Source organism: Desmodus rotundus, chromosome 2 (genome assembly GCF_022682495.2).
Source record: "Desmodus rotundus isolate HL8 chromosome 2, HLdesRot8A.1, whole genome shotgun sequence".
Classification (NCBI taxonomy): domain Eukaryota; kingdom Metazoa; phylum Chordata; class Mammalia; order Chiroptera; family Phyllostomidae; genus Desmodus; species Desmodus rotundus.
In genome coordinates this window covers 187,831,214-187,853,105 of record NC_071388.1, presented here as the reverse complement: position 1 = coordinate 187,853,105, position 21,892 = coordinate 187,831,214, and the positions used below count along the sequence as shown (strand labels likewise).

Sequence of the window (21,892 nt, the reverse complement as noted above, 5' to 3'; positions counted from 1 at the left end):
AAGCATGAGTTAGAGTGTGTGTGATCATATACATAATTTCTTCATTAATTGTACAACTATCTGAATGCTTCCATCTATCCAATTATCCACCTAACGGTCATATCTTTCTAGCTACCCAGGAGAGTACTATCTTTTACAATGTACATTAGGTGAAAACAAATGAACTTTAATTTTAGAGAAATGTGGGTACAAAGTCCAGCATCATTACTTTCTAGTTATTTCATCCTAAGAAATGTACTCAAGCCCATGGAATTTCAATCCCTCACCCATAAAGTGGAAGTAATAACAAGGAAGTAATAACAAGGAAGTAATAACAAGGAGGTGCCTGTTGCACAGGTTGCTGGCGGGACTCAACTACATGATTATATAACAGGCTGGGCATACCAAGGAACTCAAATAGAAAGAAGACCTCTAGATAACTCTTTACCAAGGTGTCTTTACTTCCCCAGTCATACATTTTTCTGGATCTTCTTACCTTAGTGTTTCTACTTCAAAGAAAGAGTAACTGTGATAAACACTAAGGGTCCTGCCCAACTAGGCTGTTATTATTATGAACACAGGGTAATACAGTTAATTCATCACCATTATCTATGTTGATGCCAGGGACAGTGCTTTTTTCCCCCTGGACAAAGCTAGAGATAAGCAAGTACTGTCTTTGTTATTTATTTTCTGGGCTACAGTCTGTTCTGGCTTTCTGCCAGCAAGTCCCAATTCAGGACTGTCTTCTTGCCAGGGCTCCCTCTCTGCTCTTGGGGACAATTAGCAACATGAAAACTTCTTTTTGAAGCTACATTTTAATTTTTCATTGCTTACTATTTCTACCTCATTTTTCCCTCTTCCTTTCTACTCTATTGTTTTAAATTGTTTCCTTCCAATCATTATATGTGTAAAATTACGAATAGGACCCAGTTGTTCAGAGAGCAAAGGTGGAACTAGACGGCACATAAATTGGGAAGTTAGGTTATAGGTAATTGAAAGGTAACACTGATCTTCACAGCCAAAAACACGACACTTCTCACTGTAAACTGAAAATCTGAAAGGCTCCATCGTCTTTCTTTTGAACGTCTAATGTTTTCTGGAAGTGGGCATTTTTAGTGTATGTTTCAAATTGTCTTAAAGAATGTGTGATATGTACTTTATTCTCCCTTTTGTTAATGCCAGGATTTCAATGTAATTAACTAACAGTTTTCACATTGCAGTGAGAACCATATAACCAGTAGCTGAATATTAACTTATCAGTAGAGTCACCATGGTTACAAGACAGTAATACAAAAACATCTCAGGACATAGCTGTTAAATCACGGAGCCCAGTAAAATGAACGATAACTTGGAAATAATCTGTTAAGCGATCTGTCTAAAAATTGGCTGAAAGGAAAACAATAAAAGCAACTTTAAAAAAAACAATTCACCTTATAACATCAGAAAATAAAGAATTTAAAGATACAAGCCAGGGAACAGATGATAACAGATCATCACTCTAGAGCATAGGATACGTAAACATCTGAAAGTAAAAAGGAAAGTCTTTCTTAAAACCTTATTCTGGGCAACAGACATAGGGCCAGTATTTAAAAACAGCGCCAAAGCAGTCCTCAGCAGATACGCTGAAACCGGGAAAGAAATAATAGTTTTTCTTTGTACTGGGGACATATATTGGTGGAAACATGAACAGGAGGTGAGTAAGTCTAACAAACACATCAAACCATCTCTTATCCACGGAAACCTACTTGATAATACTCAAAAACTATGCTAATCCACCTACATTTCACCTCAGTAGTGAATAAACATCATACTGTGATACCAGGTCATTAAACAACTTGTTACATTAGATACTGAAATGTCCTGTCAATATTATCTAATCTATAGCGTAAGACATTTTTGAGAGGAGTAAACTGACAAAATAATGGATGAAGGCAACTTACTGTCCCATTTGGGTGTCACTGTGACTTACATCAGTGTAGCACAAATTCTTTCTACAACAGTGGGTCCTGGAGTCAGAAAACCTGGAATCAGTTGCTGCCTTTATCTCTTACTAGCCACACATAAGTGACAATCTCTCTAACCTTCATATTCCATCTGTTAAGGAGGATAAAAGTGGCATTCATATTTTAATGTGTTGTGACAAATAAAATAATACAATCAAATGTGTATTTAAATTAAATGACATTGTTTTAATCACTCTTGCTGCCTTGTTACCATCTAAGTCTACGATCACTGATAGACAACATGCCGATAAAGTCTTTGCTGTACACCGAGATGATTCTGTCATTTTTCCCACTGATCACTTCCTTGCCCGAATGCTGGGTCACTGCCCAACAGACAGTACATCAGGCTTGTGCCACTTATTATCTAAACAAGGATGATATAGTGAATTTCACTCTCCAGCGGTACGGTACTCATCAGCATTTGTAACTGTTCCAGCGCTCTTGTTTCCCTACGGTGCTGATTCAGGCTGCACCAGTGTTATGCTCTTCTGGTCACAGTATCATCACGTCAAAAAGTTTAAGGCAGTCGCAGGCCTGGTTTTCGGCACACGTTTTTAGTTTAGTTATTTTGTTCTATTAATCCATCAACATTGCTTGGTTGAGTCATAACAAAAGCAATGGAGTTGAAACTTTCTCAGTGGTCCCGAAAACGTCAGCTTGCTTCCGAGCCACATGTGACATTGCTGGTGTACAGAGGCTCGCTTCTGAGAGTGTACCCTCGGGGGCTTCATCAGGACCAGCTGTGATTACACTGAATGTGCAAAGGCCCACCAATCACACTGTGAACAAAGAAACCCATGCAAGCTGGCATAAGCCTGAGAACATACTTTTGTTGACTTCTTTCAGGTTGTTAAGAGAGAAGTAAGAGACACTGACAATAAATTCAACTGTGTAGAATACAAAAGCCAGTAAATGTTTCTGCTTTTAAGAATAACAGGCATAACAGTGCTGTGTGAAAAGAAATGACAAGCCTACCTCACAGTGAGGAATGAAGGAAAACAAAACAATTTTAGACAGAATGCTCCTGTCACAAAAACGTTTTTCTCAGTAGGGTTCAGGATGGTTGCCTAGGAAACTGATGCTAATTGCTACTGCTGATGGAAACGCATCAACAAGGAAAGCACTGTGCGGCTGGAAGCAGTCTGCTGCACAACCCTGGATAAATTCATAAAAACAGGGGAAAAAAGAAAAAGTTCCTTGCCTAATTTGGAGGGTAAACGGTTTCTCTGAAACTATTTCCTGTAATCAACCGGTGATGACGGAAACTAAAAGAGCAGATTGTTGGTTTTCATTTTTGTGTGTGTCTGTTTCCCTGGCACTTTTGCATTAATTACAAGAGGCCAGACCCCACCATGTCCGACTCCAGTTAATCTCAAAGGGTCGCCCAGGACGACACTGCAGCTGTCGGTCTTTGCCTACCAGCTTTTTCTTCCAAAGATTGTTTTTCTCAAGACTTTCTGATTAAAACAAGGAAAATTCTAGTTTATGGGGAAAAATACAGTTGAGGAAAGTCAGGGATCAACGCACTGAAGATGAAAGAATCACGACTGCCCAAAGTTCAGTTCTGGCGGGCACTTAAACGTAGCAGATGTGGTATTGCACCCACTAAGGACAGTGGAACTGTGCTTAGTCCTCACGGGGGGTACAAAGCTGATTAAGACTTGCTGATCCTACACTTAAAGTGTGCCTGAAATGGGGCAGTCTCACTGAAGGACATGTTTTGTTTTTGCTTTTTAGGATTTTTCTATTAATGGTCACAGATTTTGGCTGAACCATCCACGGTCACTCATACAGGCTTCTGAGAGGCAACTGCAACCTGGTGGGGCTAAGATGGGTAGGAAGTACAAGAGTATGATTTCAGGAGAATCTTCCCTCACTCTTTTCTCCCCACCTCAATCTATGTGCTCAAAGGCACGATTTGTTTAGACTGACAACTCAACTTACTCAAATGAAAATTTTAGTGCCTGAACAAAAGCTGCCAAGCATTTAAATTTAGTCAAGGGGGAAGGTGTAAAAAATTAAGATGGATATGAGTGCAAGAGTACCACAAGTTAAGGATGCTGTATAATGGAGTCACAAGTAATTAGAAAAGCAAAGTGTAAATCAGAAATAGTACCTACTAGAAAAATTTGCTTCTAATTTTAAGGGGCCAGCTGGGAAACAGGAAAAAATCACATTGAAGCCAAAGAGATATAGTAAGTGAATACAGTCGAGCTTTATATTTTCATATTCTAGTTAAAGGTTTTGCTGATGGTAGTTTTCCCCCCAATGTAGTATTGTGTGTGTGTATTATTGTTTATAGCCCATATATTACACATTTACTAATTAAGTCATGTTGTAATATTTTATTGATCTTAATTTGATAAAGAGAAATTTCTTAGGGAATTTGCTGCCTGAAATTTTCTAAGTGCTTTAATATCAATAAACTGAATACAATCATTAAGGCGCAGAGGGAATTGAGAGTGGTTTTAGAGCTTTGCAGTGCTCGTTTTTGCATCTTGTCAAAACCATTACTGTTGCACTGCTCCTTGCAAACTTGTGAGAGTTTGGATTGTCTTCTGCATCAAGTTTTGAGCACATCACATTGTCAGAGGGCTGCTGAGGGCAGAACCGATCCAAAGGCACATGCACGTTTCGATTTATATCTCTTCCCTGTGTGCTGGCCCTTATTGCTACCAAGCATGCCTTTAGAAATACTTACAGACTGTGGGTGCCATCTATACCATACTTAAAACTGCCAGAGAATTCACTTTTACTTGAAGACATCAACACTGTATCAGAATGCAAATCATATCCAGCAAGCACAGAACTGTAACTCATTATTGCAACGGCTCTGGTTGTCCTTTTGCAAGAGCCCAGCAGAAAGAGAAAGGTGAATCAGTTTTGATGCAGCTGCAGAGTTGAGAAAAATGGAAGAACAGAATGCTGTCTAACAGGGAGGTAGGATGACACTGAACAAAGCAATTGGACTTGGCAACGGGGTGGCAGGTGGGATTCTAGAGGTATTCATATGAGGTAACTTGAGACAACTGCTGACAACCTGAAGAAAATAAAGAAATGAGCTTCTAGAAGCAAATGGAAAGTTGCCCAAGGCCAGTTCTATTTACTTCATATTTTGCTTAGGGAAGTTCTTGGATAGACAAATGTTGTTATAACCATAAGCTATAGTGTATCTCCAAACACAGAGCATCATTTGGCATGAAAAACACAACCCTATGAAAAATATATATGTAACTTCATGATACGGTACATCAGATTCCAAAAATTTTTGTTTCATTTTCTTAGTAAAATACAGCTATGAAAATCTAATTTACTACACAATATATAAAAAGAAAGAAAATGTCTAAATCAGGACTTGTACCTTTTTTTAAACAAAATTACCATTTTGATATTTCACATATGGCAGCCCTGATCGTGAAGAGGTTGATCAATTCCTGGGAGTAAAAATAGAAAATAGCCTGGCTTTTCTGATTCATTTTCATTCCCTTTACCAGTTTATCAATCACACCTTCCCAACTTTCATGGAAATGCTTCACCTCAAAAATGTTTATTTGAGCTTATACTTTGGGTCTGTTTCCCAAAAGAGAAGTTTGCTGTAAATGTAAGAACTCTCATGAAACCAGGAAACTTTATGGTTTCTGCTCAGTTTTTCTTGGATAATTCTGAGATGCAACATAAAACACAGAGGCAGAAATGACGTGGTCCGACAGTTAACAGGAAGGTGATGAAGAGCGATAGGATGTGAGGAATGGTTTCAATGCAGTCATTATATTGGTTGAAGTATGGTGCTTAAAATTTCACAGAAGAGAAGAAAAGGAACACCTCAACATTTTCATCAAATAGGTTTTCCAAAATATTTTCTAAAAAGCATATTTATTAATTTCCATTTTTCTACAGACCTGGTGAAGAAAAGCACTTTGAATTCCTATAGTTTTTCATATCCAGTTGCATCAGAGAACATAATGGAAGCTGAAACTTACCATCATTCAGGGCATGGGAGACTCAAGCATTCCTAGTTAGAATTGAAGAAATGCTCAATATTTGTAAAGCTCACTTAAAAAACCTAAACATAATTTGGGAGGATTTTAGTTCTTCACATAAAAAAAAATTAAATTTAACCTTATCTGGTGATTTGAGCCCTAAGATGCTAAATTACCAGCTAAAGTAGTTTCAATTCACCCTTTAACAATGAAACCCCCCCCCCCAAAGGAAACGTGTGTCACCCAAATGGCCAAGTTCTTGAGCAACATTTTCAATGTCACGTTCAGATCATACGGCAAGTGCAACGTGACCCACAAAGCCCTTCCAGCACTGTATTTCTCTTAGGCCAGACGGCAGATACTTGTGTGAGGACAGGGATCATTGTTATCCTGACTGAATGAACTTCCTCTTCTAAAAAGTGACTTTTGTCCTGGCTGTGTTGCTCAGTGGATTGAGTGCCAGCCTGCGAATCAAAGGGTCACCAGTTTGATTCCCAGTCAGGGCACATGCCTGGGTTGCAGGCCAGGTCCCCCACAGGGGGCATGCGAGAGGCAACCACACATTGATGTTTCTCTCCCTCTCTTTCTCCCTTCCCCTCTCTAAAAATAAAGAAATAAAATCTTAAAAAAATATATAAAATGTGACTTTTGAAAGTGTCATCTGTACTTGCTTCAGACTCAACTCTGTTTCCTTTCTTAAGGCAATGAAGACATCTGAACTGGGTGAGAACTGGCCTTGAGTAAATATCTCACACGCTTTGTGAGGTAGGCCAGGTTAGCGAAAAACATTTTCGTTTTGAGAAAAGGCCGTTTTCCCTATGTCAGCGTTATGTTCTGGTATAGCTCTGAGGAGAGCAGGCTTCCTCCAATCTTTCCAAGGCTTAGTCACAAATCTGTATTTATCAAACTGATGAGAGAAAAAAACAGCTAATTTTAAAGAAAGAAAAATGTTTTTAGGCTTTAAGATAAAGACAGTAATATATAAAATGCAGCAGGTAGAAAAATTATTCAATGAATTGGTTCATTTTTTAAATTGCTTATAGAAGTAATGGTAGTTATTTTTATTGCTATTGTTGTTATTATTTTCCTTCTTGGAAAACAAGAAAGTCCTTTTTCCTCCCCCAAAATATATACTTAAATGATTAGAATTAGAAAATTTAAACAGGAGCACCTAAATTACAGATTACAAGAAGCTTTTATCATTTTTGAAATAATGAAACTAGAGAAGTATATTTAATGGAAATAAAACTCTTTCCTAAAGTTAATTAATAAATAGTCCTGTTATTCAATAGAAAAATGTTGTTTATGGGTCAAAATGGAGGCATAGGTAGACATGTTTTGCCTCCTTGCACAACTACAGAAAAAATTACAACCAGATCTCAAAACAACAACCAAAAAACACCCAGAACTGTCAAAAAATTGAGTTGTACAGAAGTCTGACAACCAAGGATTTAAAGAAGCCACATTCATGCAGAGGGGTAGGAGGGTTGGAGCCTTGGAGATGGGTGGAGAGACGGTGTGGTATGGAGAGGCACGGAGGAATGGATGGTTCCACATTCACCTGTGGTGGATAAAAATTGGGAGGGATTCCTTAGGAGCAATGGATCCCAGCCCCAGGCCAGACCACACAGCCCAGGATTCCAGCACTGGGAAGATAAATCCCCAATACCTCTGGCTGTAAAAACCAGTGGGGGTTGGGGCAGTGGAAGATGCTGCAGGATTTTCCCCACTTAAAGGGCCTGCACAAACTCAGAACATATGCAAACCCACCCACTCTGGGATTCACCACCAGGGCAGCAGCTGGAAGGGCACCAATCGCATACGGGAAGTGGGTGAAATGACTGGAAATGGGGCAAGTGCTGGGCACACCTCCAGAAGCCAGGCAGCAGCACTATCCCCTCTCCAAGCCGTCCCCACAGACAGAGACACAAGGATGTGATGTGGGTTGCCGAGCCCCAGTAATTACCTAAGGCTCCACCCCACACAATTTACAGCTGCCTTTCTACATAGGCCATACTACTAAGACAGGGAGTAAAAGTAGCTCTACCTAATACACAGAAACAAACACAGGGAGGCTGCTAAATTGAGAAGACAAAGAAATATAGCTCAAATGAAAGAACAGAACAAAACCCCAGAAAAAGAACTAAATGAAATGGAGATAGCCAACCAATCAGATGCAGAGTTCAAAACAATGGTGATCCGGATGCTCAAAGAATTCACTGAGTACAGCAAAAATATAAGGGAAGAAATGAAGGTTATACTAAGTGAAATAAAAATCTAAAGGGAACCAACAGGGGAGGAGAGAATGAAGCCGAGAATCAAATCAACAATTTGGAACACAAGAAAGGAAAAAGCATTCAATCAGAATAGCAGGAAGAAAAAAGAATTTAAAAAAAAATGAGGATAGGTTTAGGAACCTCTGAGACAACTTTAAAACATAACAACATGTGAATCATAGGGCCACCAGAAGGAGAAGAGGAAGAGCAAGAAACTGAAAACTTATTTGAAAAAATAATGACAGAAAACTTCCCTAATTTGGCAAAGGAAGTAGACATACAAGTCCAGGAAGCCCACAAAGTCCCAAAGAAGTTGGACCAAAGGAGGAACACACCAAGACACATCATAATTAAATTACCCAAGATTAAAAATAAGGAGAGAATCTTAAAAGCAGTAAGAGAAAAGGAGACAGTTACCTACAAAGGAGTTTCCATAAGGCTGTCAGCTGATTTCTCAAAAGAAACTTTGCAGGAAAGAAGGGACTGACAAGAAGTATTCAAAGTGATGAAAAGCAAGGACCTACATCCAAGATGACTCTATCCAGCAAAGCTATCATTTCGAATGGAAAGGCAGGTTAAGTGCTTCCCAGACAAGATAAAGCTAAAGGAGTTCATCATCACCAAGTCATTATTACATGAAATGTTATAGGGAATTATTTAAGAAAAAGAAGATAAAAACCATGAACATTAAAAAGGCAACAAATTCACAACTATCAACAACTGAATCTAAAAAGCAAACAAACAAACTAAGCAAACAACCAGAACAGAAACAGAATCATAGATATGGAGATCATTTGGAGGGGTATCAGCTGGGAGGGGGAAGTGGGGGAATGGGAGAAAAGGTGCAAGATTAAGAAGCATAGTTGGTAGGCACAAAATAGACAGGGGGATGTTAACAATAGTATAGGAAATGGAGAAGCCAAAGAACTTACATGAATGACCCATGAACATGAACTAAGGGGGGTATTGCTAGAGGGAAGTGGGGTACCAGGCAGAGGGGGGCAAAGGGGAAAATTGGGACAACTGTCATAGCATAATCAATAATGTACACTTAAAAAAAGAAAACTACGGAGCCCTGGCTGGTATAGCTCAGCGGATTGAATGCAGGTTGTGAACCAAAGTGTCACCGGTTCGATTCCCAGTCAGGGCACATGCCTGGGTTGTGGGCCAGGTCCCCAGTAGCAGGTGTATGAGAGGCAACCACACATTGATGCTTCTCTCCCTCTCTTTCTCTTTCCCTTCCTCTCTCTCTAAAAATAAATAAATAAAATCTTCAAAACTAGTCCGAGTTCTAGGAAGATATGGGATACCACTTAAAAAGAAAAAGAAAAATACTGTTTACTATCTAAGAACTTATTATTTTCAAATCATTTTATGGACTTAAAGAAAAAGTAGAGAAAAAAGGACATTGGTGATATTTCAGTCAGGTTGAACTTCAGAAATAGGATATTTACAATCTCCCCAAGACAACATCCATTTACTCTAAGTTGTCCATTTGTCAGAAATAAAATTTCTGAGCTCCTGACCAACAGCAGGCAGGTATTCCTTACCTTATAGCCAAAGGGGCAACTGAACATGCGTTTTAGAGAGCTGTTCATAGGATACTTTAGTGGGATTTTCTATCGAGGCCCACTGTTATATTGGGCTCAATTTTGCAGGAACAAACATGAAAATTGTTCCATTTTCATGTGTTTCTTAGCTGTTAGGTTATAGGTGTCTCCTAGGTTGTTTTGCCTGACTTTTCATATTCTTCCCAATTCAGTAGTTTTTATTATCTAGAACTTATTTCTGATTGGATGCCTTACTTCTATCTTAAGTTAAAGATATATTTGCATTACTCCAAACCTTCAATCCCATTTTCAAACCACCTCAAGTCTTCTACTCTACGCTCTCACGACATTCTTTTCACCATGATATTTCAGAGTTCCTCTACTTAATTCCTTTCTGGCCTAGTCCTCAGTTCTACAGTCTTCACTCCGAAGCTAGCCTCCTCTCAGCTTCTCAACGCGCCTCTTTATTTCCAGTATTCCCTTCTAACACAACTTTCCCCACAAGTGTATCGCTCACACGGTGATATAATTTTTGTAGCCCCATTTTGTTTATGTAATTTCCATTCTCAATATAGAACATTGATACTAACCTTCTCTTCTTTATATCAATTCAAACACTACTGATGGGCACCTACTCTAGGAAGGAAGCACGATCTTATGCACCAAAAGGAACATGGAGATGAAGAAAGCACAGCTACCACCTCAAAACACAACCAAGGGATGGGGATTAAAACAAGTACCAAGCGACCTCAGGAAAATGCTCAGTATGATCAATGTCATTAACAAGATATAAACACGGTACCTGGGGATACTCAAAAAGGAAGAGGTTCATTTGAGAAGATAAAACCCACATCAGCTCTGGACCTTTGGTTATGGACTCCTGATAATCTCTCCTGTAGTACGTACCCTTTGAAATGTTTCACAGCGCTACAGATGAATGAAACCACGAGACATTGATTGGGCAAATGTATCTTGCTTTGCAAAAGAGAAGACTGTTCGTTCAATCAGAGCACTGAGCATGCTAGAGTCTCTTATGCAGGAATCAAAGGTTCTCCCATCCCAGAAAGTCTTCACCCTGTGTTTCTGAATAGATGATTTGAGGCGAAAATATTGAGTCTAATTTTCAGGCTGCTGAAGCTGAATCATCTCTATTAAAGATGATTTGTCTCTGAATCTTGATTCCTCCCCTATTATCCATTTTACCTAATGTCGTCTTAAGTTTTGCATAAGGCTGAAATCAACTGTGAAAGCTGACATTTCACTCTCATTTATGTGTCCTAATAGCCACCTAGCATATGCATATTTGTTAAAAGTTACAAGAAGAGCCTAGGAGCTAAGTGTTCCTCTTTCTTTGCTCGTTAGTTTGCCTGGGTTGGAACTGCATTTTCTAAGTGCTGTGTGAAACGAGCCACAGAGGGAGTGGGCAGCAAGCGCTTGGTTCAGTGTCCTTTTCCCTCAGGACCATGATGCCAAGTCAGGCCATGCTGAAACCACCAAGTCTGCAATGCAGCACCAGTTTTCTGTTCATCTGCCCTGATATGAATTTCCAGACTCCCCTGACAGCAAAAGCACATGCTTTATGTAATGTGCTGAGGAGCAGTGAAGTGTGAGGAATGAGAGAGAAAGGCTTGATACAATGAGGCAGAAACAGTCGGTTCATCTCAGGAGCTTGGGGAAGAAAGAGGGAGTGATGACTGCTAGGTGCTCCGCAGCCTACTAACATCTCAGCATCAGTGAAATCAAACCCACAGCCGCCCTCCAAGGTGGTATCTGGTCCACTATTTTCCCTGGGTATATACAAGCAATATAATCTGTCTATCTATGCGTCTATCTCTCATACTTCAAAAAAATACATTTTTGATTGATAAATAATATATCCTCAACATATTAGAGCAATTTATATGTTCTGAATTACTATTGAAGTTTTCTCTTTTTTCTTTTGTGGGAAGAGAATTCTTAGAAATGTAACAAGAGACAGATAAAGACTGTACATAACCCTAACCAAAACAAAGGTTTAGACAGTCCAAAAATAAACCCCAAAAGACATGTTTCCATGACTACTTTTACCTGCTCACTGCAAATAAAGATTTTATATAATGTTCAGAATTATTCTCTAAATGGAGATTCTAAAAACCTCAAAATTGGAATATATTAAAAGCATATAATGATGACAAAACATGACAACAAATTAGAGAGGGAAGATTTGATAAGGTCTTAGAAAACTCAAGATCAGGAGGAAGGATCAAGTACAAAATAAGACAGTGATAATTACATTATATTTACAGTTAAAAACATGCCAGAAAGAATAACTTTACAAGCAGGTCTGAATTGTTCTTGGCTCAAATCTGGTGCATTGGTTAAGATTCAAATTCAAAATAATAATTTTTCAAAGTGTCAGTGAACCAAAAAGAATGATAAAACACTTTTTTTTAAAGCACCTGTGATGCAGTTCTGACATTTAGCACAAAACAAGACAGTAAAGAATGGAGAATTATTTCCACAAGTGCCTGGGAGGAATTTTCTGGAAGAAGACACATGGGAGTAAATGTGTATGCAAATTAATCTTAGTTTTTAAATATCATGTTCTATTGTGTTAGGTAGAGCCTCTTCACAACTTGGAAGGTTTTGTAGGCAGTTCACATTCCAAAAGAAGAAAATCATGTTTAATTTGTTGAATCATAGGTTTAATTAAAAGAAGTCCAGAGAAACCAAATTTCCTTATATTTTGATTTAGAATTACTGGCTTAAGGCAATCACATCCGACTTTAAGGCATCAGCTGAAGAGCAAGCAATGATAGATATGCGGTAGATTTTTACAGGAAGAACTACCCTCTAACTGCACATTTAAACAAACAACTTTATGTGGCACTTGTCTCTTCCTCTAATTTCTAACACGTTATGAGCTCTAGCTAGCAATACTTGCTATAGACAAGCTCATACCTTAACAGGAGTAAAAGATACAGTTCTTTATTGCAATGCCCATTTAAGCTAGCCCTCAATTAGGTTCAGACGCTTCTATCTACCACCAAGACAAACCACATATTATGATCGAAGCTAATACCCATAACCTGCTTCAGATGGTATAGAGACCACATAAGACAAAGCAAACATGACAAATACAAACCTCATGGAATTGCCTTTTCTATCAATTCTCGTCTGTCTCACTTTTTCTAGACCCAGATGCCTAACCTTTCGAAGGAAAACACTGAAAAGGTCCCCATTTTCTGTCCTCATCCAGCGGCACCGCCAGGCCCAGACGCTTCGAAGTGAGGCCGTGTGCTTTTCTGCAGACCCACCCTTGAATGCTAAATACCTCTGCTTGCACCCTCCTCTCTCTGAGGAGCTCAGGGAAATGGCAGCGGAGCAATGAGTGGTTGGCATGGCAACAAGGAAAAGAAAATCTGCAACCTCTTGTATTGTTAGGCTAGCTTGTTTATTTGCCTCTGGGGGGTGGTGAGGATGGCTTTAGTTGATTTGGAGGAGAAATGGCTCTGTGCTATCTTCTCTGTGTACATTAATACAATGATATATGCAATATGCCATATTTAAATTAGGATGACGGCTCTTAGTAGTACATCTCAAATCTAGAAATGTTGGCAGAGGAAAAAGGGAGAAGAAAAGACAGTTTCTCATATTCTGAGATTAAAAAGGGAAGCAGAGGAAGCTTAGAGAGATGACAAACTTCCTCCATCGTGTATTTTCAAGTTAAATCTATAATTTCAGCAACAATCAACTTCTATATCTGAGCATGTTTCCCACTTGGCTGTTTGAGGTATGTGGATGTCTAAGTGCTGGCCGAGGCTTTAGAAGGCATGGCTCCATTGGTGGACTCCGAAATGTGGCAACGGATGACCTGCAAGAGCTTTTCCAGCTCTCTCTGCTTCAGCAGGGAGCACACCGGGATAGAATCCCCAGAAATGCTAGAGAAACAAAGGATCTGGGGGAAGTGGGGTGGGGGGTCAACTGAAGAAATGCCCTTTAATCCTTACTTTAACTCACAGAGATAGCTGGCACTGTTGGGAAGGTGCTTTATATACTCTGACTAGTGTTTCTTACTCGTGTTCAAAGCATTATACCTTAGGATCATCAAAATCGCGAAATCATGGTTTTAATTAAATACGTCAATGTTTTAGCATCTAACAACTTCTCAAAATTGCCTTTCTCCATTCATACTGAAAACCGAGGATAAAATTATGATTTTCTGTCATGCTTAGAGGCACACGGATGTGGCAGCTCTGCAAAGAGACTGTCTTCTTTGGCTCTAATTGATCACTGGGGCAGCTGCTGCAGGTGGCATGGGGGTGGACAGAGCACTGGCATCCACAGCGGGAGACCTGCACGCTGGCTGCAGGCACGTGATCCTGAATGGGGGCTAAGCCTGTGAGAGAGGAGGGCTGTGAAAGGCCATCGTACTGGTCGTTTCTAGTTACCTTGCTGTTATTTTGATATGGATTCTAGTACAAGTTTGGGCTCCACCTCAGAAAAGAAACTTAAAGATGAGGCTCCCAATTTTCACACAGACTTAGAACTCTGTGGGGACCAAAATGCATTCCTCTTGCTTCCTTTAAAAAAGATAAGGTGAAAAAGAGAGGAAGGTTTAGGACAAGCGTTTACTCTCTGATTCCTGCTTTGGAAAACTGTGTAAAAATGGCAGCTTTAGTTTCATTATAATGAGAATGTTCCCAAGTGGCTAGGTTATCACTGGTTTCTCGTTTCTTTTTGAAAGCTTATGTGGCAGGGCTTCTAAAAAGAACACCTGAATGAATAAATGTAATAAAAATTCTTAAAGTGTCAAAAGTTGTGCTGTAACAGATGAGCAAATGATTCTATCTAACTTTCAATGGATTAGCTTTACATTGTAAGGAGACAAAATCTAAAAGAGAAAGCAGGAAAGAAATAGAATTTAAAATATTACTGCCTTCTAGCCTTCTCTGCCACCCCATCTCAGTGCATAAGACTAAAGATAAACTTGCATCTTAGAAATAAAAATTATTATGGCCTAGAGATGAAGGTGAGCATTGAAAAGGGTGGGAGAGAGAAAGAGGCCAGACGTTTGGGTGAAGTAAGCCCACATTGATGAAGGAAGACAAAAGAAAGTAGATGTGATGATGGCAATTCATGTATCATATAATCTTGTTTACAGAGATGAATACAAATAAATGCCCTTGGGGAAAAGATTTATTTCTAAAAGTGAAGAGCGGACTATAGCAAAGAAGGAAAAGAAGAAGAAAGGCCTCTGGATTAGACCAGTGCTGGCCTGGACACCACAACATATAGCTAAGGACCTGCCAACACTGGGAATCCGTCAAGTTAACAATGTGCTGACAAATATCCTACATAGGGGAGAATTGCAACATACTGATAGATTTTAAGTGAATGCAAAAAAAAGTGGGCTAGTTTATAGTTCCCTGGTTTTCTTTAAGATAACCCAAAATATAATGCCAACTCATATCAGTCAGTAGTCTCCCATCAAAGGACAGCAATTTGAAAAACCATATTTGAGATTTAAGAGCACTTCTTTTTACTGGGGATGGTTTTTGTTTGTAATTTGTGAAACAGTTACATATAAACCGTCAATAATAGAATTTATTATTTTACTAATCTAAAGTTTAGAGACCAGTTTAATTGCACATTAACATCATTGGAACATCCTCTGTAGACATGAGGAGGCAATATTTTACATTTGTCTTTTCCTGTAGTTTTCCACACATGGGTAATTTATAGTTAAATTCTTGGCCCGTTATTTCTGAAAGGAAGTTAGTTTAAAATCACACCACAGTTTGAATTGAACACATCGCTCTGGTAACCCAGAGATGATTGTTTACAACACTGTCACTATGAGTATACATATAAAGCTTTCATAATCAGCCTCCCAAATATAACATAAAATTAAGGTGGTATATGTTGTACTGAATATAAAATTAACTTTGGATGTTCCCAAATCCATAATTTAAAAGAAACATCTATTGATCGCTTTTTAATTCATACTATTTTCTCCAGCTGGCAAGGACACACTGACCTGGCAGACAGATTTTTCAGATGCTCTTAAATAGTTAATTAGTAGCACTGAAAAATCAAAGCACTGAGTGATGTCGGTTCTCCACTGCGTGACGGAGCATGCTAGAGTGATTTTCGTCTCGTGTTTTAATCCTCTATAATAATAATCCATGAGTCAACTGACGAGAGTCCAAGACACAAATGAAGACTTTTCAATAGCTTTTACCATGAATTTGAAAAGGACTTTCTTTTTTCTTTGACATTCATTTACTCCTTTCTTCATTTATTCACTCCCTCAACACACATTTATTGAGTTCTGGAGGTACGCTGTCAGAGGCTACAGAGTATGATGATAAGAAAAGTCTTGGGCTACCACATTGTGTCTTTCTTCCCCCACGATCACTTTGCTCTAACCTGTCCTCTCCTCATACCTGGATCCCTACAAAGTCTTCCTAGTTAGTGCTTCTGACCCAAATCCCACTGTCTACAGTGTATGTTATATTTGTAGAAAAATACTCCTTGATTGAGAGTGTTCTGTTGTCTCTATTGACACCACCACCACCAATAATAACAATAGTAATTAATAGATACTATTTCATGAGCCATTCACGTTTTTTACTTTACTATTTCGCTTAATCCTCACTGTAACCATGAAAGGTAAAAATAAAGTTTTCATTTCATTCTTAACCACAATTTCTTACTAATGGGGCCTGTGTGCATCCTTGGCACCGCACAGCTCCTCAAACCTTTGAATTGGATTGGACACCGCCAGCCTCTTTTCTTGTTCCACATGGATTTCTGCAGGGTACTTGGTTTTTTATCACGGCAACTGCCGAAGCCCCCAATTCACAAAGATACAACATCTTGTAAAGAAATATGGTGTGCTCTAATGTTGAAACTGTGCACTCTCTCCAGCTAATATTTCACGCAGTGTTTGACAGACACGAAGAATCACCGCGATTCCTCTGAGTATTTCACACGCTCTGCCTCAGGCCCCTGGGTTTGCTGTGGCCCCGCAGGGCACTCTAGTGCACAGCTGGGGACTTTGGCCCCACAGAGAAACAATCCCGGTTCAATTTTGTCTCCCCATGCTGCTCATTTGGTGCTGGCACACCGTGTTTTCTGTCCGAGTGAACTGTGTGCACCGGCCTCACGTCCGCACCCAGGTCACCTGCTCTGTAAAGTTCAAGGACCATTTCTTGCACACCCCCTGGCACAGAAGCGAACACACTTTGCACAACATAGAAAATGCTCAACAGTAATTTGTGGAATGTGTGGATTTTTTAAAAAATTACACTATAAACTTACATAATTTTCCCCCAGACATTTGGAATGCCTTTCATATTTTCCCATTAAAATGTAAACACGCTTTTTGAACAGAGTGTACCGCCGATGTGTTGCTGACTAATGGATGGGGTGCGGAAAACCAATCTTTGAACAAGTAGGGGATGACTTTGAAGGGGGCATAGCCTTTTCTTTGCTTGTAGTTACACTTTTTGGAGTAACATGCCTGGAAGTTACTGTGTTCCCGAATGCATTACATTCAGAATCACAGAAAAATGAAAATAATTTTGAAGAGTATTATAGCACAGGCTGTTATTTCTCTGTGCTATTAATGCTATGTAACTATGCGATTAATGACAATATTGTCAATGATTGAGCAAAGAGGGCTATTGGTAGACATTATGCTTTGAAAGGAAGTACTTAAGAGTGAATTACAGTATATTTTCCTTAAATCCTCTGAATATTAGGTATTAAAAAGTTAACTGAGGAAGAAATGGTTCCTGGATTGTGTACATGTTCATTTTCTTCCTTTTCTGTTTTGTCTCTCTCTTTTTTTAAAAAAAAAAAAAGCCTGGGAGATGGACTCTACATTCCTTTCTGCCCTAAACAGTAAATACGCTTCTAATTAGTCAATCAGATTTGGGTCCAACATCATTCAAAAGAATCAACAGCAAAGGATTTGTGTTTTCTTTCAATGAATTAAACCACTGACAGTTACTGGCAAAACGCACATGCACTGGGCCATTTGTCTATTCAAACTAAAGCGGTAAAACCAAATAGGGAGACGAGATGGAGAATACAATCATCTCATCTGTTGGGCTAGTTCCCATGATTTTTCTCTCCTTTTTGTGTCTGTTTCCCGTGACCAAAACTTCAGTCCTAGCGTTCGTGAAAGAGGATCAGCGCTGAAAATTAGTTCACGTTCGGGCTAAACAGACTTCAAAGCCCAAACCTGCGCAGGGGACAGCGCAGCCTTTAGTTACCTGCTGTTTCTCTGTCAGCCGAGGTCAGCTCTCCGTTGATCCCGTTCTCTTTGGTATCCGAGTAAGCGCTCTGGGACCCGTGCTCCCTGAAGGGGCCCTCCTCATCCTCCCTGTACGGGAGTCCATTGGCGCTTCGGACAAGTCCTTCCCCTGCCCCACCTTGGTCCTTGATCTCCGGTGGATGTGGGTGTGCAGACGCCTCCGTCAGCTGAGCGGGGGTCCAGTGAGGTGCCTTTGCGTCATCTTTCCGATCATCTGCCATTCTTCAACACCCCGTGACCTCTCTCCTGTGATTGCAAGAGAAACAACAGTAGCCATCACTTTGGGGAAGTGTGATCTGATAATAGTAGTACCAAGATAGAGCAAGTGTATAGCAAACTTGGTGGTTAGTATAGTAAACGAGCAAACAAAAAAGCCATTCCAACAACCTGCTTTCAATACCTAGAGGCAGACATTGCCAACACTTTGGTTTTGGGTTTTACAAATCTTTTTTGGTGTATCTATTCTTTTAACGTAAGGTCTCCATCAATCTATATATACTTATAAAACTAGTGTTCGGCATTTAAGGACACAGCTAGGTTGCATTGACATATGATGTTAACTGTCCAACAGAATCAAGGAATCCTGCACTATGAGAAAATTGAGTAGAAAAAGGTGGGAAGATGTCTGAGGGGAAATGCTGGCCTAAGTACTCCAAGTGGTCTTTTGAAAACTCCAATCTGCATGAAACCTAGAAAATACAATGACCACGATATTAGCCCTTCCAATTTCAAAGGTGTTTACTTCACACTGGAGGTAGATGTGTTTTTCCAGGTACTGTGCATTAAAAATTGTTTTGACTTAATTTTCCAGCAAAATTTCCTAACCTCTATTTATAGATTAAAAAGAAAAGGCATTTTCTCATAGTATAACTTTTACATGGAGAAAGGAGAGAAATATAGTGTTAGGCCTAAATTCTACCTGATGGCATGATTTTGCATCTATGTCAAATCAGATTGGAAAAGTCACTCGGATGTATCGGGTAGCTGTAAGTTACAGTAAAGCTTGAATAAGTCATGGAGTTGCTCTGATATATTAAGTGAACAGCAGATACTGCCTGGCCTTCACTTTTATGCCGATGCCACTACGTTGAATGATGCAGTTGATGGGAGTAGATTCATCACTCAGTTTTAGAAAGCTGCTGCCAGCAAGGCGGCCTCATTGATGGCCTACTGCCCCCACGGAGGGCACCGACACAAGCACTAACTGCCTCTGACGAAACTAAGAACATTGTCCTTTCCTCAGAAACGGAACATCAGGCAAAAACCTTCAAACAAGGGAACAAAAATTCTACTAACACAAATCTACTTCTTTCTACCATGCTCTGTTCTGATGCATACCAAATAAATCGAGCTATAAAGAGAGTAAGCTTTCCTACCACATACCAAGAAGCATCTGTCTGTTTTTTACTGAATTTGATCTTATCCTCAGGTCCCCATTCTAGTTTTCCACTCATACCAGGAAGAGGTAGATGGATGAACTCATTTAAACTAATTTCACTAAAACATCAAACCTCCCCCCAGATTGCTTCTCATAAGGGTTCTATTTGCTGTCTTTAAGAATACAGTTAAACAGCATGCAAAAAGATTAGCTTTTAAAACACTGGTTGAAGAGTTTGTGAATAAATGTCATATATATGTATGTATCTATATCTATATATCACTAACGATGTGCAAAGAACTGTATGCACAGAGAGGTTCCTCATCTGCCCATCGAGGTGCCTTGTTTACTGATTTGTTACATGGTTTCAACTGAATAAATTAAAGGGTTCAGCCCAGTCCTTGACATGTTCAATAAATAGTAGTTACTACCTTTGTAATTGTTATTATAATTACACTATCTGCCATTATATCCCCCATCATTACATATAAAATATTTTAAGTAGGATTTCTAGAATTATTGGCACAGGAACAGGAGCCTGGAAACTTGGTAAGTACGATAACAAGAGTTCCTTGCAAATCTGTCTTTGGATACTGTACAGGACTGAATAAACATTCCAAGACAGACATGAACAATGTCTGAGACATGAGAGCTTGCTGCGGGGAGGGCGTCCTCAGAACAAACCACTCCCTGTGAACTTGTGAAAACTCACCTCCATCTTTCATGAAGGCGATTCCGCAAAGTCCTGGACTCCACTCTGCCAGTGCCTCCTCGTCTAACTTCAAAGCACCTAACTCGGGAGTCCAAGGATTGTGCTCCTTCTGAATTGTTGCGGCATCAAATGTCCAATAGACTGAAAAATTATCTAGATTCAAACGGTGACCTTCTGGATCCCAATAATTTATTGATAGTGAGACTGTTGACTCAGCATCCTGATCTTTACAGACCTGATTTCTATGTGTCACCCAACAGCTTAATTAAAATTTCCATGTTCTTATATGGCCCAATCTATTTTGTGTGCAGAGTGAACGACTGTAAATAGAAAGGGCTTCACATAAAGAAGCACATGCTGTGTTGATGTCACTTTTTAAGAAATTAACAGCTTTTATATTTTAGAACAGTTTTAGATTTACAGAAGAATTGAGCAGATAGAAGAGTTCCCACATAGGCCCTGCACACAATTTCCCATTATTAACATCTTACATTAGAATGGTAAATCTGTTATAGTTAATGAAATAATAGTGGTACATTATTAGCTAAAGTCCACAGTTTATTTAGATTGCCCTAGTTTTCATCTTATGTCTCCTTTCTATTTTGTCTCAGAATCCCATCCAGGATACTATATTACATTTAATTTTCATGTCTCTCAGGTTCCTCTTGGCTGTGAGAGTTTCTCAGATCTTCCTTGTTTTTGATGACTTTGAGAAGTACTAATCAAGCAAATTATAGGGCACCCTTCTATTGAAAATTATCTGATTTTTTTTATGTTTAGTTTTCAATGACGTGTTTTGGGGCCTGAGCAATGATGGCACAGGCGTGTGTAACACCAGCGAGAGCTTTTCATATGCTCAGATACAGTGGGATCCCAGGGAAGGGCCGTGGTGTGGAGAGAATCCCAGCCCACAGGCCATAAAACCCTTCATCTGATGCCATGTGTACCAACATCTCTAAAAGGATTTGGCAAATACTTAGGTTTTCACATTAGCCCATGTTTAACTCTGGGGAGTTTTAGCCACAGATACTCAAAGTAAATAAAACAATATGAGCACCCACAACTCCCAGTTAAAATTGGCAGTTTCCTGCCCAGGGTTTTCTGGCAAAGATTTCTCAGTGACTAAAAATCCTCATCTTGAATCCCCCCAAAGCAATGCCAAAATGAAGGGAGTGCTACTTAGTAATTATCCACTTAAAATGTTAAGATAATTTGTTTTTAAGACATCAGGCATTCAAAAAGTGAAGTCCTTAGTGTTTAATGCTTCAGAGTGTTGGGTTATTTCTTTTCAGTTAATCAATAAAAACTAACTTTGTAAGAAGAAAGAAGTGGTTGGCCATGTTGATCTCAACTAATATCAGAGGAACAAATGAAGTGAATTTATAAGATAAACACATCATCTGACTTCCTGATAAGACTATGCAGATAATACTCCTTAAAATCTATGCAGATTTATCAGATCTCACTTTCCAGTTTGTTGGGCTTTTGAAAGGTACATAGTCTACCCATCTATTAAGTGACAACTATCTTAGAAAATTCAAGCTGGTATTGCTCTGACACAACTACTTTGACAGAAAACATAATTCGAAAGGTTTCTTTCTGCTCTACAGAAAAAGTTCTGGAATCAAAAGAGACACTATTTGGCCAGACTCACTTCTAATGAGTACATGATATTATTAAAATACCACCTGCTCATGGTGAATTTCACT

The 21,892-nt window shown here is 39.3% G+C and overlaps 1 protein-coding gene across 28 annotated transcripts in view; it reads right to left on the bottom strand.

The window, feature by feature from the left end:
* The window catches only part of MAP2 (microtubule associated protein 2), a 250,353-nt gene that overhangs the window by 49,297 nt on the left and 179,164 nt on the right, over positions 1-21,892 (bottom strand). For all 28 annotated transcript variants that reach the window (XM_045198298.3, XM_024563876.4, XM_045198307.3 and 25 more), the window contains one exon: positions 18,053-18,339. In XM_045198298.3, the coding sequence (XP_045054233.2) occupies positions 18,053-18,314 (262 nt within the window). In that variant the 5' untranslated portion in view covers positions 18,315-18,339. The remainder of the gene's footprint in view (positions 1-18,052; positions 18,340-21,892) is intronic.